This window comes from Musa acuminata, chromosome BXJ2-6 (assembly GCF_036884655.1).
Source record: "Musa acuminata AAA Group cultivar baxijiao chromosome BXJ2-6, Cavendish_Baxijiao_AAA, whole genome shotgun sequence".
NCBI lineage: Eukaryota > Viridiplantae > Streptophyta > Magnoliopsida > Zingiberales > Musaceae > Musa > Musa acuminata.
This window is the reverse complement of record NC_088343.1, coordinates 1,499,031-1,514,624: the sequence shown is the minus strand read 5'-3', so window position 1 is coordinate 1,514,624 and position 15,594 is coordinate 1,499,031. Positions and strand designations below refer to the sequence as shown.

The window sequence follows — 15,594 nt, the reverse complement described above, 5'->3', positions numbered from 1 at the left end:
CTGTAGGCGGTTTGCAGAGGGTTGATATCACTTGTTAATTGGCTTACATCACTGCTTGTTGTTGATTTCGTGAGAAGTAATCATTCTTCAAGGTTGTTGATTGACAATAGTATAGTTTGGAGACTTCGCTGGCAATGACTTCCCTCATCAAATAGTAGTATCATTTCGTACCAGGTTGTTCAAACGCATGAAAATGTCTTGCAATATCATTTGACAGTTCGATCTTTGAAGTTTTTGAGAGTGCAAAGCTTGTCACACAAGATGACAAGAAAACCATGGACTAAAATAAGTAGGTCACTTTGTGACCGTCTTTAAAGAGGTCATGAATTATGCTTCACTCTACATATTTTTATTGGTTTCATGTCCTTAATCAGATTGTAAATTATGCTTCTTTCATCATATTTTTCTTCTCCCTGTCTTTTTTAGGTCCAAACTTCTCCCATGTCCCAGTCTAGGTCCTACTGCCACAAATGAGATTGATTCTTTTTCATTTCAGGCTACAGTAGGCTCCATCTATACGTTTCTCAAGCAAGAAAGCTTGTTCAAGTAAAAGAAGCTGAGAATATAATAACATATCCTTAAACAGAAGCATGGTGTGGACTTTAAACAGGGTTGGCATTATTATCTGTATTCTACTCCAACTAGTTAACGCAACCAACTCATAGATATAGCCATCCAGTTCACTCCTGTACCAGTTTCGGGATCCCCTGATCAGGGGAAGAATTCTGCCTTATATGTGTTTTCAGATTAAAACAGATTGTTTGCGCTGGAGAGGTCATAAGATTAGAAGAGACACTTCCAGAGTAGGTATTATCTGTAGATCAACACTTTTAAACATCCAGCAAGCCTGTGATGCCAAATTATTAATGATTAAGTCTCTATCCTTCACCACAGTTCTTTTAGGCTTTGGGTTTCATATTCATCAATGTGCAAACTGTGTTATCATTAAATAATGCAGGCAAAAAAAATGTTTGGCACACCTACCTACTACCAGGTGGTACATGAATATTTTGGTCAATATGCATCCAAAAAGGGTTGGCAGTCTCATCTAATATTTCTTCAACTTAAGCTAGATGAATTGGCCAACTGTCTTATGTAATATTGGCTGTTTCATTTGTCCACGTTGAGATTCTTGGGGACAAACCCGTCCAATATCAAAAAGAAATCATCACCTCGGGAACCCTCAGATGTTGACTTATTTTCATGTAAAGGCTTGTGCATCTCTTTGAAGCTTTTCTTTTGTGATCTATTAAATGCAGGACACATCCTCTATTATCAGTCCTAGATATATTACTAAAATCTAAAGCATTTACAATTGTCTATGAACAGTAGAGTCCATCCTGAACCAAACCAATGTAATGGTTAGTACTTAATAACTGTTATCTTTATTTAAGGGAATTATAAATTATAGTGCATTTTATAATGGTATCATGGCTTACATCACAACAATAACACAAAACAAGAGACGTGCTTACACTTATCTTCGATTTTATTTCAACTAGGGCTTGACTTTGTGTTTAAGTACCATCATCTCCTGGATCATATTAAATTTGTGGATGTGTAGCCTGAGAAAACTGAAAGGGATGTTTTTGATACTCACAGTTTCTGCTAGAAGATGCATAATTTCTTACTTTTTTCTGCATGATATGAGAGTGGGAAGGTCTTAATCAGAATCATCTATAGACCATGCGATAATAACATATTGATTCTGATTTTTTATTTGTGTGATTTAGTCGATCATAATACTCAATATGTCATGACCCAATTTGATAGGATAATTGACCCATTAACTTAGTAGGTCTGAATCACTGACACAAGTTAATAATAACAGACACTTTGATCCCATACACCAACTTAAATATCCTTTTATGTTGATGTGGGTCTAAACCAAAGTAATATGAAGCCTAAAATGTCTACCGGTTGCTCCATGCTGTCGAACCAATAGGCTTAAGTTTAAGTCAATACTTGTTTAGATCCACTGTATCCTATAAATCAACTGAGACCTCCATTCACATTCATTATGAGATAAATCGGGGAATAACATAACAAATACCCTATCTATGTCTAAAGAATTCTTGATGCAACTGATGAAAGCGAAGTATTCTTGCTCTACAGATGCAATTTTATTGCCTTCACGAACTATAGATATCAAGAGCCATGTTATATCAAGTGTTCCACCCATTCTTCGAATGTGAGAATCATTTACTTATGGCCTTTGAATTTTCTTGTTATCTGTTATATTGATTGCTATTGAATTTGTTTATCTTGGCCAATACCTAAAAATAAAATGTTATTATTTGATTTATTTATTGTTTATAGTAAAATTTTATTATGTTATTATGAACCAGAAAGTCCGACTTGATCTCTCGTTAACAAGGAATTTTTCTGGTAGCTGGTGGTTAAGCTGGTGATGACATGAAGCTCTCCAGGAATTGAATTGATTCCTTCATGCTTTCTTTAGCCCTCAAAGCTCTCTCCAAGCTGCATCCTCTTCTTATCCTTCTTCCTCGTCTTTGCTTGTCTCGTATGGGCCACCTTACATTCATGAGTCTGCTCATTAATTATAATCTCTGTTACAACAATTTGCCAATTTTCTTCTGTCATTCGTTCATCCCAGCCACTTGCTATGGCGGAGGCACGAGCTCGATTCCTGCAAACAACTCATTTGTGATTATTTGTGATGACAGGCGAAGCAACATGGATAGTGGCTCAACTGGCAAAGAGATTACTATGGAATGATGGAGAAAGAGGATAATAGTCTTAAATCTTTCAATAGGACTATTCATCTTTACCAAAATATACATAGATTTTCTGAAATGACAATCTTATTTTCGTTCTAAAATGGTTGCATCACCATCTATGCATACTGGTCAAAAGACTCAGATTCATTCAGCCAAATCAACGGCATGTGTTGCACTCCAAGTCAAAGTCAATGAGCATGCTAAACTCAGTGCTCTCCACGGATGACATGACAATGACCCCATCAAATGCTGAAATCCAATGAGTTCAAGTCCACCATCCATGTCAAATTCATATGGTATGTGTTTTCTTGCTTCTACTCATGTTCTTCGTCGCAATTCATGGATATGAAGGGTAGACGATTATTTTCTGTTTGCTTTGACAACGTCAGCTATTGCATATTCCTTGTTTGGTTCCTTACTTGGTCAGCTTCTATTCATTATTTGTCAGGATTGACAAATTTTTCTGGAAATTATTAATTAAATATATGTATACTTGTATAAAGATTTGAAAGACAAGTTTGCTTGTATGATTAGAAATTCAAATTTGTAGAGGTTGCTACTGGAAAAAGAAATAAGGATTGGTTATTCTATAAATACATTATATAACATAACATCAAATAACATTTTGATGGTAGTATGAAAGATCTAGACTTTTCTTTAGTAGATATAGAGAGGTGAAAGAGATTTTTTCCTTCTTTGAGGATTATGTGAGAGTGCACATGAGTTTTTGGACTTGAGTTGGAAACAGGGTATGTATGGTCATCAAGTGTACAATACAATGCAAGAAAGTTTACTCTCACTCATGCCAAGGAAACTCTTGAAGGGCAAGGCCTTCGATTGTTGGTACAAGAAGGAAATTGCCAAATTGACTGCCAAATATTTGACATTACAAACTGCATCTTCCAGCAAGCAAAGTTCATAGTATTGCTATCAGAGATTCCAGTAGCCTTGGGGGTGTCAACAAGCCATCTCAAGATTTGTGATGTCAAGGCCTTTTGCATGGCATTGTTAAGAGCGTCTTATATGTAGTTTAGCATATAAATTGGTTGCATACATGCTGTTTTGGTGGGAGATGATAGATAGACTTCTTTGCATATGAATAGGTTGCATACACTCTGTTACGGTGGAAGATAATATACTTCTTTAATATAATAGAATTCTTTGCATATGAATATGCATACATTCTGTTTTGGTGGGTTTATTTTATTTTGAATTGTTAGCTCACAATTCTTCTAGAAAGTACTTTTTAAATTCTTATTTTACAAAAAGAGCCCCTTATACTTATTTTAAGTTTTGTCCTTTGACATTAGTGCAACCAAACCACTCGGTCCAATAAAGTCATTAAGCTTAATTTTGTAAATAATAGTTTCTTTACGATTCATACTTTCTCAAAACCCATGTCGTTTTCGATATCTCCTCATGTGCTAGTATTACATTTGCTCCGCGGCTAATTGTATCCAATAGATTCATTTATCCAGTAATTTATATATAATGTTCAAGGTATTAAGGATAAGTTTGTCTGTTTCATTACACCATTAGAACCTTTCCCTTTGAATCTGAGACTAATCGAGATACATAATCTTCCCCACTTTGAGAGATAGGTATTGGGTGTATAGTACGAAGTCAATGACCGCTCTATCTCATTTGCAAATGAAATATCCAAAATGTCCAATAAAGTAAAATTACGAAAATGCAGTCAAATAATCGATATAAGCATGATTAAATGTATTGCGTTTAATTTCTTTATCCATTTCAAACCCGTTTAATGAATATAAATGTATTATATTTAGTTTTTGCAAGGTTATTATAGTGATTAACGTACTCGATAGATTGCACGTTCGAAGCATGCAAGTGTGTCTTATAAGTAACTTAATATGATGAATGAAAATTGATTTAAATATCATATGTAGGTATAATTATATAGAAGACTTCTTTCTGTTCTGGTGGAATCAGCCTTGAAAATTTTCCGAGTGGTGTGTCCCTCGGGCCCCAGCCCTCCGCATCAATTATTAGAGAGACCATGTCACCCCGGAAATTTATCTCGGTGATTCGATCGATCTCAGGTAGCATTTTCCCGTTTCATATGTGGCAATGAGAGCAAGTAAAGTTATAATTATTGCGATCATGGTGCGATCGGTGGGCCGTTTAATGTAATCAAAGCCGTTAACATCCATCGGACGGCTGGTGTTTCATTCTGTTCTTTCTCTCGTCCCTCATAAATAAGAACACCCCATTCGCCGTCGCTCCTCCTCTCTTCTCTCACTCCGTTTAAGATTGGCGATGATGATGTAGATAAATACTGTTCTCGGTGGTCTTTATAGAGAGCATTGTTGTTGATTTCGATCTTCGTTTCTTTTTTCCATTTTTTGTGTCGGATTTCCGATTAGGGTTTGTTGGGATAGGATTAGGGTTTAGTGGTTGGTTGTGATTCTTGAGTGTGGACTCTCCTTGCGTTGTTGAATCGATGGACAAGAAGAAGGTGGCGGTTCCTCTTGTGTGCCACGGCCACTCCCGGCCGGTTGTCGATTTGTTCTACAGCCCCGTTACGCCGGACGGGTTTTTCCTCATCAGCGCGAGCAAGGGTGAGTGATTCTTCTTCTCTAATCTGATCTTATTCTTCTTCTATTTTTTTGTGTTACCCGATCTGTTGGTGTGCACTCAACTGCTATTTTGCTTTTATAACGAGAAGAGAAAAACTTAATTGTGAGAAAAGACTGTAAACTGTAAATTGATGTTGGTCATATGTTGTTTCGGAGATCCTGCCTAGCGGTGATTGGTGGAGAATTTCTCACTGAGACAAATCATCGTACAACAGAAAAATGCTACTGTTTCTCCATCTTTGCTTGGGATCTAAATCTACCATTATAAATTTATTAACTGATAGGAGAAATCATAGTTGCCTTGAAGCAGAAATATGGAATTTCATGTCTATGACGATGGAGATGGTGCTGCCATTTCTGAAGAAAGCATTGAAAAAAGAACATACTCCTTACAGTTGACATGTTTGCATAAACTGTTGCTCAGCTTCTTATTTTTGGTGATATTATCCTTCTTTGCACCCATTTGAGCATGGCCTCAAGTGAATGTAGCAGAAGTTTGTTTCACTGATTGGATTTTTCTAATATCCTCTGAAGAGAAAGGATGCCATAACGAGATTGTTGAATACTTGTATGTTCATTGTTTCATGTGAGTGGCCCGTTTTGATGTAATCTTTGTTTTCAGAAGCCCCAATAAGGCTTTGAGATCCAGTATTAAATGGGTTAGATGATTGTTCGGATTGGATTATACAATTAATGATATAAGTATGATCTAAAGGGTTAACCTTGCTGTTAAGAATAAGACAGTAAGATCAAGAAGTATATGGGGAAGATGGCAGAGTGGGAGTAGGGTTTAGTTCTGAATTATACCAGCAAATAGCATAAAATCAATCTTATTCTGCCTCACCCAATTATTTTAAATAATGAAAAGAATAATTTGATTATTTTACTGCATTACCATTTTTCATGCCAGATTGACTATCACTTTTCATGCTAAATTGATGAAGATAATAGGTGGCTTCTTTTATAACTTATAACATCATTGCTAAATCTGAGTTAAAAGCAATGGGCTATTGAATAATTCAAGATTGAAGGGACTCTAATGGTACAAATAAGCCTAATTTTACGTGTGGCACAAATTAGAATGGTCTCGAGAACATGATAATTTCAAGGTTGATTGTCACATTTGTTTTCAAAACATTGATTCTCTTTCAACAAAAAAAGAGAGAGTAATTGATTCTCTTTAATTATATTCACTTCTTGCTTTTGAGTACAAGAGTTCTTATAATGCACAATGTCTCTTGGAACAAATAATTTTAATGTGCTTTGATTTTGTGCTATTAAAGTATTTAAGATAATGGTCCATCTTTTGTTGGTTCTAGTAAAGACTTTATATGGAACTGCTTCAAGTTATGTTTCCATCTTCTAACATTTAATAATTGGAGTCTCATTGTCTATCCTTTTATTCTCCTTTTGTTTTTAATATTTCTGCAATCTGCAACGATTCTTATTAATTTTCTTCCGTGGAACAAATCTTCTTTCCTACCATTTGATCCCAAATTTCAATCCAAAATTTTGTTTTGTACCTTGATGTTATTATTTCTTTGGATTCATAACCACTCTAGTTCTTGAAGAGAATTCTTAAAGCTCGTAAATATATTCATTCACATTTGAAATTAAACTTTGACTACATATGAGCCTCTAAATTAGGTCTATTTACAATTTAACTCCTGTCTTATTGCTCTTTACACAATGGCAGGTTATAATTTTCTTTTCCCTGGATAGGTTTGATTAGAAATGCATTTGTCATGTGTTGATCCTATTAAAGAGGAGTTATTGAATAAAGTCTTTGTCCCTCTGCGGTTAAACAACTTATAAAGTTTGGAGGAAACTATATATTAATCTCTTTTTCTTTGAATTTTCTAAAACTTTTAGCAAGATATTTTAGATTGTTAATTAACTTTTAAATATGTAGATGCAAGTCCAATGCTGAGAAATGGTGAGACTGGAGATTGGATTGGAACTTTTGAAGGGCACAAAGGTGCAGTCTGGAGCTGTTGCCTCGATACCAATGCTTTACGTGCTGCTAGTGGATCAGCTGATTTTTCAGCGTATGCCATCTTATTCTAGAATCTGTTCGTTTATCATAGTTTATTTTTCAAAATGTATGAAAATTGTAACAATTTAGGCTGGCCTTTTTTACGTTGTGCACAATGAAGCTACTGTGTCCTATAATATTTTGTTATTGTATATTTGCATGGTAGTTTGGTCCTCTAGTTAATAGCTTGGGAGGCTGTTCAAAAGAAGTATCCCAATTTTTTCCCTTGCCATTACAGTTTCATGACCGAGTATTTCCATGACTTTTAAACCTATGATATTAATTGTACAGCCATTTTCCAGGTCAAACTACAGGATGCTTTTTTAATGTGTTGCTACATCAGATTCTGGATGCAATACTTATATGAACATAGGCATTGAGATTTAAGAATATGTCTTCGGTCTAGTGTTAAGCAGCTTTCCTTGCTCTTATTATCTTCTTTTGTACTTAGTAGATTGTCATGATATGTGATTATATTTCACGTTTTGCAGAAAAGTATGGGATGCCATAATTGGGACTGAATTGCACTCCTTTGAGCATAAGCACATAGTCCGAGCATGTGCTTTCTCTGAGGTAATTGAGTATCTTGCTTCTTGTCCTTAAGTAATTTTTTAATCCACTTTGCACATATGGCTTGATTTATCATTAATTATGCATTGTTTTACTTTACCTAATCTGCCAAGTGTCTTGTGGTGATTTCTTGACTGACTGTAGCATTCAAGTAACAAAGCCTCTCTTTCTATGTGCTAGGTGTAAAAGTATGTTTAAGTATGAATTTATGTTGTAAGATGCAGCAAATTTGTAACTGTTATAACTGTTAATGTGGTTCAGTATCCTGTTAAACAAGAAGACATTTGTTTGCCATATGACACAATTACAGCTAATATTACACAAATCTGATAATAATGAGTGCTACAGATGGGTCAAATTTGCATAGTTTTGGCCCTTTTTAGCTTCCACATACAACAACATTCATGTATAAACTTTGCATGCTTGAATCCTTAAAACAGGAAAGGAACTGAATTAAGTAGTTCTACACACACACACACACACACACACACACTTTTGGGTGGTTGTCGATCTATGTTCTTGGTATGTATATAGTGCTTTGTTTTGTCAGGTTTTGCTAGTGGTTTCTTTAGTAGACTATGCACGTGATTCTGTATCTTAGTCTTCTGGCATAGTCTAAGACAGGCAACAATGTTTTTTCCAGGATACACACCTGTTGCTGACAGGTGGGATTGAGAAAATTTTACGAACATTTGATTTGAACCGTCCAGATGCACCTCCACGAGAAATTGATAAGTCACCTGGCTCGATTAGAACTGTCGCTTGGCTTCATAGCGACCAGACAATTTTAAGTTCCTGCACTGATATCGGAGGTGTGAGGTTTGTTTCTGTTTATCCCTTGTACTTTTTTATTTGACTACTGTATCCTTCATTTAAGGCATGACACTGCAACATAAAGTGGTAGACTGATTATTCCTTGCGTCCTTTTTGCTTGTAGCTTGTGCTTAGGTGTGCTTCTGGATGCATGTTGTTCTAAAAATATGACAAGTTTATTATATTAATGAAATAAAAGCATACTGTTAGGATTTAGAAGACTGTGTAAAAGATATTATTTTTTATTTTAGTATAAGATGGACCGTCGAGTGTATTACATATAAGTTTCCATGTTCTAATTCGCTTGTTTCATGAAGATCTTCTACACTTTTATTTGACATTTTTGCATCTATGAAGATTAATTAAGTTTCTTTTTAAGTTTTTTTTTTCATTTTTCTGCCAAAAATTATCACACAGGTTGTGGGATGTAAGAAGTGGAAAAATTGTGCAAACACTTGAAACCAAGTCACCTGTTACCAGTGCTGAAGTTAGTCAAGATGGTCGTTACATTACTACTGCTGATGGCTCTAGTGTCAAATTCTGGGATGCAAATCAGTAAGCTAGTCTGCAATGCATTTGGAATTATCTTAGCTCATCCATTCAAATATCCTGCAATTGCTTGAGAAATCATTTTATAATGGAAGCCATATCTTGATACTTGTTCTCCAGTTTTGGACTTGTAAAGAGCTACAACATGCCATGCACTGTGGAATCAGCATCCCTGGAACCCAAGGATGGGAACAAATTCGTTGCTGGAGGAGAGGACATGTGGGTTCACGTCTTTGATTTCCACACTGGCATAGAAATCGGTGAGGCTTTGGGTCTTAATTTAATCGGCATCAATTGAATGCACTTTGTTTGAATATTTATCTCTTGCATTAATGGTTTTGATCACATATATATATATGTTATCATGGGGATTATTTTTTCCATATGCAGCTTGTAACAAAGGTCACCATGGACCGGTTCACTGTGTGCGCTTCTCCCCGGGTGGTGAGTCATATGCCTCTGGATCCGAGGATGGGACCATCAGAATTTGGCAGATGGGTCCAACCGCAACAGATGATAATGAGCCTTATGGCACAAATGGGCCAACCGGGAAAGCAAAAGTTGGGGTCAACGAGGTTTCTCACAAGATTGAGGGCTTCCACATCACCAAGGATGGTCCCAGCGAGAAATCAACAGTTACCTGAAGTGCCTTATTCCACTGGGTACGTTTACATGCTATGGTTTATCCACTGGTTCGCATTATCTAAGTGCCTTATTCCACTGGCTCTGATGCGTCAAGCATGATGGGATTTTTAGGTTAAGCAGCCCCTACGAGATAACTGATATCTTTCGCTTTTGATATAAATTTGTTGATTTATGTGGTGATGTTCTGTCTGGATAACTCTGTACCTCCTCTTTTACGTTGTCAAGAAGCTTACTTTGTTAGCGTCGTCTGTGCCCAGTGTTTTAACCTGATAGTTAATTCGAGAGCAAACAGTAAAATGTTCCTGATTTAACGAGAGATATCATGGATATTGTTGACCGTTATTATCTATCAATTTGTATGATAAACCATAGTACTTATAAGAATTGAATAATTATGGATTAGTTTCTGAGGCATAATCGTTGCAGAATATTACGATTTATTATTGTCGTTATAGAAAATCGCCACATTGGGGTTTCTCGTCTCTCCCATCCACAAGTGGTAAATATATTTGACGTATAGATGTTTCTCGATTTCAATCGTTCTTCTCATATGCGATTTTTTGTGTTTGGGAAAGTGAAAACTAGGCGTTTTTTGAATAATGTTTCATGAAATTTTAACGATCCAAAAAATAAATCACCTAAGTTGATTTTTTTAAAATCAAATCGAACCAATTAATTTGTTAAGATTATATATATATATATATATATATATATATATATATATATATATATATATATATAATAGAAGAAAAATATGACTATGCATTTCTATGTATTTCCCTTCTGAGTGACTTGATAAATACAAACATATGATAAAAGAGATTTATTGTGTTTGAAGAAATGCATGCGAAAAAAGTTGAAATAATTTTAATTTTTAACAGAAAATGATTCGATCATAATTTATTATAACCCCACTTAGCTTACGAGCATTTTTTACCTTGTCCTTTATTAGACAGAAGGATTCAACTTATAACGGGCCCCAAGGAAACTCCGTGGTTTTGCCAATCACAGAGCAGGTATGTGATTTGAGTTTTTATTATTTTTTCGTGGCCCATGTCGAGTTCTTTGGTGCAACCCGCTTCTTATAAATGCTTCGGAACACCCCCCCGCCCGCCCGTGTCTTCTTGTCTTTGGCTCGGCGCCGCGAAGGTAGAGGGTCTTTCGAGGACTAGGGTTAGGGTTTCGGCTGCTCTTTTTCTCTTGCGATGGAGGAGATCGCGGAGGGTGTGAACAACCTCCACATCGCTGCCCCCGATTCCTACAAGAACAACAGGATACAGGTGTCGAACACCAAGAAGCCCCTCTTCTTCTACGTCAACCTCGCCAAGGTACGGAACCCTCTTGAACTGTAGCCCTTTGGTGTCCGGTGGAACAGCCACGATTTGCTTCTTGTATTTGAATCGGAAGCTCGTTTTTCTGTTTTCCTTCTCCCTTTTTGGTTTTCATTTTGGTTTCCTTTACCTTGCGTTTGTTAGTATATAGGCTTTCTGGCGGAGACAGAATAAATTTTTTTAATGCGACTTTCATCTTTCAGTTGATTCCTTTCGGCTTCAAGTCCGAGTTCTAGGTGTCCTTTCTTTTTTACCTGTAATTTTATTCATATTTCTTTGTTATTTAATTTTGAATTTATTGACGATGCTGCTATATTAAAACTTTGGAATGCAGAGGTATATGCAGCAACACAATGAAGTTGAACTGTCAGCTCTTGGAATGGGTACTGTTTCTCCTTTGCTTTGTGTACTTGACTTCTTTTATCATGTGAACGTATTCTCCTTTACGCTTGATCATCACTTATGCTTGTTGTTTATGGCTGTCTCAATCAATCCTCTCTGAGAGCTAACATTGACAAACGTTCGTTAACATTAATTACACAGTTGTGCATATATCTGAATAGTGAAATCCTTCAGAATTCACATTGTTGTTTGCAAGCAACCAATCATACTGTTAAACCGAGTCATCGTGACTTTGATTTTCTTCAATACCAACTTTACCAAAAATGGGTGTGGAATATGTTTCATTACTCTTGACCTTTCTCTTCAGCATGTACTCCTCCCCTAAAAATTTGCACTCTTAAAGGAGGAGGTTGCTTAGGTCAATAAATTCCACATTTTGGGATTTTTTTTCCCTGTAGATCATGAGTCCAAAATGTATGAATTATTTAGAAACTTCCTCTTATAACTTCTTTATTGCATCATTGTGTTATCAACACTTTTGTTTACTTTCTAAATTCTCATAACTAATCAGTTGTTGACTAATCGAATTTGCAATAACAAAGATGAAGGTGAACAAAAAGGAAACATGGATGAGACGGAAAAAGATAGAAGAGAAAGTAGTTGAATGGCTATTTTTTGTGTCTTTATTGTATTTAATCCCGGCATTTGTAAACTTTATAGATTAAAACTTTTGAGGTTGTGTGTACTACTATTTTTTTAAATTATTTACGTTATAAAAGGCCCATAGACAAAACAAATTTATGTTGTTGCAAGCTGTTATATTTTTGTAACTCATGCTCTTGCATATAAGGATACTGTGAACACTTCAACGAAAAGGGCTAGAGTTAGTTGTTATGATGATCAGTTGGTAGGTTTTAGTATATTGGATTTACTCTTCAAAATGAAGGGAGACTGGTGAAGATGTTATCCATAAAATCAAAATATGTTGTCTTAGTAGAGAGGAGAAAGTGTCATGTGATTGTTATGTGCCTTTTGGAGTAAAAGAAGATATCTGCAAGGTAAATCTATGATAAGCTATGCTTTATGGATTAAAATGTTGAACAGTTGGCAAATAACTTGTATAACACTGAGTAGATGAAGTGATGATGTTGAGATGAATATGAGTTTACTAGATAAGGATAGGGTAGATAATATCTTCATTCATGAACAATTACGATACAAAAAGCATATGCTAGTTAAATGAGGTGAATGATTTAGGATTAATTGCAGAGGGAGTTGTAGATGAAACCTAGAAAAACTTTGTTAGAAACAATGTAAAGGGTTCTGTTGGTTCTTAATTTGACTAGTGAGAATGTCCTCGGTTGAGCTCATTGGCGAGAAGAGATCCATGTAGCTCATCCTAAATTGTTGGGACCTTACAGCATTCTCCAGATGGCTTTCCAGGTTATGCCTATGTGAAGCTTGGAGAGGGCATATCCTAAACGGGAACCCAGTGCAAGTCACTGGGGGAGTTTCAGTTATGTTATAGACTTCATTACTTTTTGGAGTAAATTATTTGCTTGAACATTCTAGAGCTAGCAAGTAGGAGATTGTAGATGGCAGACATAATAATTTTGGGCTGCCTTTCATTTTTCCTTTTCATTCTCCTTAATGGTGAATTGCATAAATGTTGAATTCTTGATGTGGTGATGCCAAAGGAATTTGATAAGCAGTTAAGGCTGTGTTTGGTTTGGGATTACTATCCTGTTAAAATTTCCGAACCCATAACTTCACCTTTTCCGTTTTAGATCTTTGGGATGAGTTATCTGGATTAGTATAGAAAATGAGAGGGGGGTTATTTTAACCATTTAGATGGAGTTGTTTCATCCCATGTTTTCCAAATTAAAATACTTTTTGATGGGTTATTTTAACTTAACTCTATAGTGTTTGATAGGTTAAGTTAATGACTACCACCTGAATCCTCCTTAACCCAAAGAAAATGCAGCCTGAAGGTTCCTTTTTGACATAAGAATCATAAGCAGTGGAATTTGAGAAACTCAAACAAAGTTTACCCCTTTTTTTGCTTTTCAATATCCAACAAAGTGCCACCATAGTGTACCCAGAAAGACTGATTCCTTTACTTGGAAATGATGAACTTGAACGAAGTGCAGCCTTAAGGATTCTTTCTGGCATGAGAATTGTAAGCAATGGAATTAGATGATCAACAACATCTACCCTATTTTGCCACCATAAATACCTAGAAAGAAGGCTCTGAATCATCTACTGATTGATAATGATTAGGGAAGCATACAAATTTTTTGAACTTATGGAACCATACAACGAATCTGCACAGGTTGTCATCGTTATGGTTAGGTCAAATACCAGCATGAGAAGTAAAAAAATGAAACATTGCAACAATTGACAATTCTATATGCTTTGACATTGAACACTCAGCTTGCCTTTAATCTGGTTCCTTTGGTGGCTGTAGGTGCGTCTATACTCTCTGCTGCTTTCAAATTGTATATCATGTTATAAATAATTGCTCGAGCACGTTTTCCCATCTTTTTAAAAGCTTTGTTTACATGTTCCTGAAGACTTGCTGTTCCGAGTTAACATTTAAAACTCATAATAGTTTAAGCATATTCACAATCATTTGTTCTAATATGTTGAACTTTTCAGCAATTGCAACTGTTGTCACCATTGCGGAAATTCTGAAAAACAATGGTCTTGCTGTTGAGAAGAGTAAGATTCTAGGATCTTCTATGCTTTGCCCTTTTTAGATGAGACAATGTTTGTTTTCTTTTCCCTTCTCAAGTTAAAAATTGGGCCTTAATTTATTTGATGAACAATTTTGTGCAGAGATTACAACGTCCACAGTTGATGTGAAGGATGAATCCAGGGGCTGGCCCATCCAAAAAGCAAAGGTAACAGTTAAGTGGTTATCTATTCATTGATTTGAGCCTTGTTTATGTGGTTATCTATTCATTGATTTGAGCCTTGTATTCAGATCGAGATATTGCTGGGAAAGACTGAAAACTTCGATGAATTAATGGCTGCAGCAGCTGAGGGGGATAATAAGGAACAAAGCTGAGAAAACGTCAGTTTTTTATTACATATCATTTCATCATGTCCCTGCTAAGTATACAGTAGATCGCTGTGGAGTCGAAACATTGCTTGCATGCTTTCTCCTAGTTTGCGGATTTGGTGAGTGGTAGATTGCATTGTAGTGCTTACCAATAATGTTTTAGAATTTAAGCTAACCTCCTTTTATTCGGCCGAGGTGGCATATTGGTGTGACATGATTAATCGTTTGAGGTGTCATGTTGGATCCTCTATTAGGAAGCTTCACTGTAGAAATTGAGTTACATGTGGGTGCTGCATCTTTGATCCAGTATGATTGCGTTGTGCTTTCTTTCATCCCTTCATCCCCATGGATTTTGGATGTGCTTAGATTATTTTTGCCCAGAATCCTGTGGGTTATAAAGCAGCTTGTTAACCACAGTCCATTTGTGTTGCAACAGGGATTGTGTTCTCTCAATTTGGTACTTGGAAGGTTTGACAAAAACACTAGCCATGTGGAATCATTATTCTCTCAATCCAATTGAGAATATTCTTAATTAGACCATTATAACGATGCAAAATGTCAGTCATATGTTTTATATAACTGTATTTAAAAGGTTATCAACTTTAACTTGGATTAATTTTATCCTTTGATCTTTTAAGTATTTTGGTTTTTAAATTTAAAAGATATATATTAAAATTAAAATATTTAATTTTATTTATTCTAATGTTGTTGGTTTTATATACGAAAATAATAGATAAAAAGATAATTTTAATATTGTAATCATGATTTTTTATTATGTCTTAATTAAAATGTTTTAGCCGATTGTTGTGGTAGTAATGTGGAATCATTATGCTCTGCTTTATATTTGTGGCTTTGGCTTTTGCTTTGTATTGTCCTGCTCAAATATCATAAATGATATTTGATT

At 35.6% G+C, this 15,594-nt stretch overlaps 2 protein-coding genes across 2 annotated transcripts; both read left to right on the top strand.

Moving 5' to 3' along the window:
• The first annotated feature begins 4,970 nt into the window (after nt 1–4,970).
• Nucleotides 4,971–10,194, top strand: LOC135614153 (uncharacterized). Its single transcript, XM_065111193.1, has 7 exons — nt 4,971–5,323; nt 7,254–7,389; nt 7,868–7,949; nt 8,590–8,765; nt 9,177–9,314; nt 9,429–9,568; nt 9,699–10,194. Exons 1-7 carry the CDS (start codon nt 5,206–5,208, stop codon nt 9,950–9,952), a joined length of 1,044 nt encoding a protein of 347 aa, XP_064967265.1. The 5' UTR covers nt 4,971–5,205; the 3' UTR covers nt 9,953–10,194.
• An 874-nt stretch (nt 10,195–11,068) lies between these two features.
• On the top strand, nt 11,069–15,022 carry LOC103986589 (uncharacterized protein At2g34160). Its single transcript, XM_009404617.2, has 5 exons — nt 11,069–11,281; nt 11,619–11,667; nt 14,285–14,347; nt 14,465–14,529; nt 14,613–15,022. The coding sequence occupies exons 1-5, from the start codon at nt 11,159–11,161 to the stop codon at nt 14,694–14,696; spliced, it is 384 nt and encodes a 127-aa protein (XP_009402892.1). The 5' UTR covers nt 11,069–11,158; the 3' UTR covers nt 14,697–15,022.
• The last annotated feature ends 572 nt before the right edge of the window (nt 15,023–15,594 follow it).

Bases quoted from the DNA above. Each gene is read 5' to 3' on its own strand.
- LOC135614153 (XM_065111193.1), top strand. From the start codon at position 5,206: ATGGACAAGAAGAAGGTGGCGGTTCCTCTTGTGTGCCACGGCCACTCC. The intron at 7,390-7,867 runs GTATGCCATCTT...CACGTTTTGCAG, and splicing joins GGATCAGCTGATTTTTCAGC to AAAAGTATGGGATGCCATAA. The intron at 9,315-9,428 runs GTAAGCTAGTCT...CTTGTTCTCCAG, and splicing joins AAATTCTGGGATGCAAATCA to TTTTGGACTTGTAAAGAGCT.
- LOC103986589 (XM_009404617.2), top strand. From the start codon at position 11,159: ATGGAGGAGATCGCGGAGGGTGTGAACAACCTCCACATCGCTGCCCCC. The intron at 11,668-14,284 runs GTACTGTTTCTC...TGAACTTTTCAG, and splicing joins ACTGTCAGCTCTTGGAATGG to CAATTGCAACTGTTGTCACC. The intron at 14,530-14,612 runs GTAACAGTTAAG...CCTTGTATTCAG, and splicing joins GGCCCATCCAAAAAGCAAAG to ATCGAGATATTGCTGGGAAA.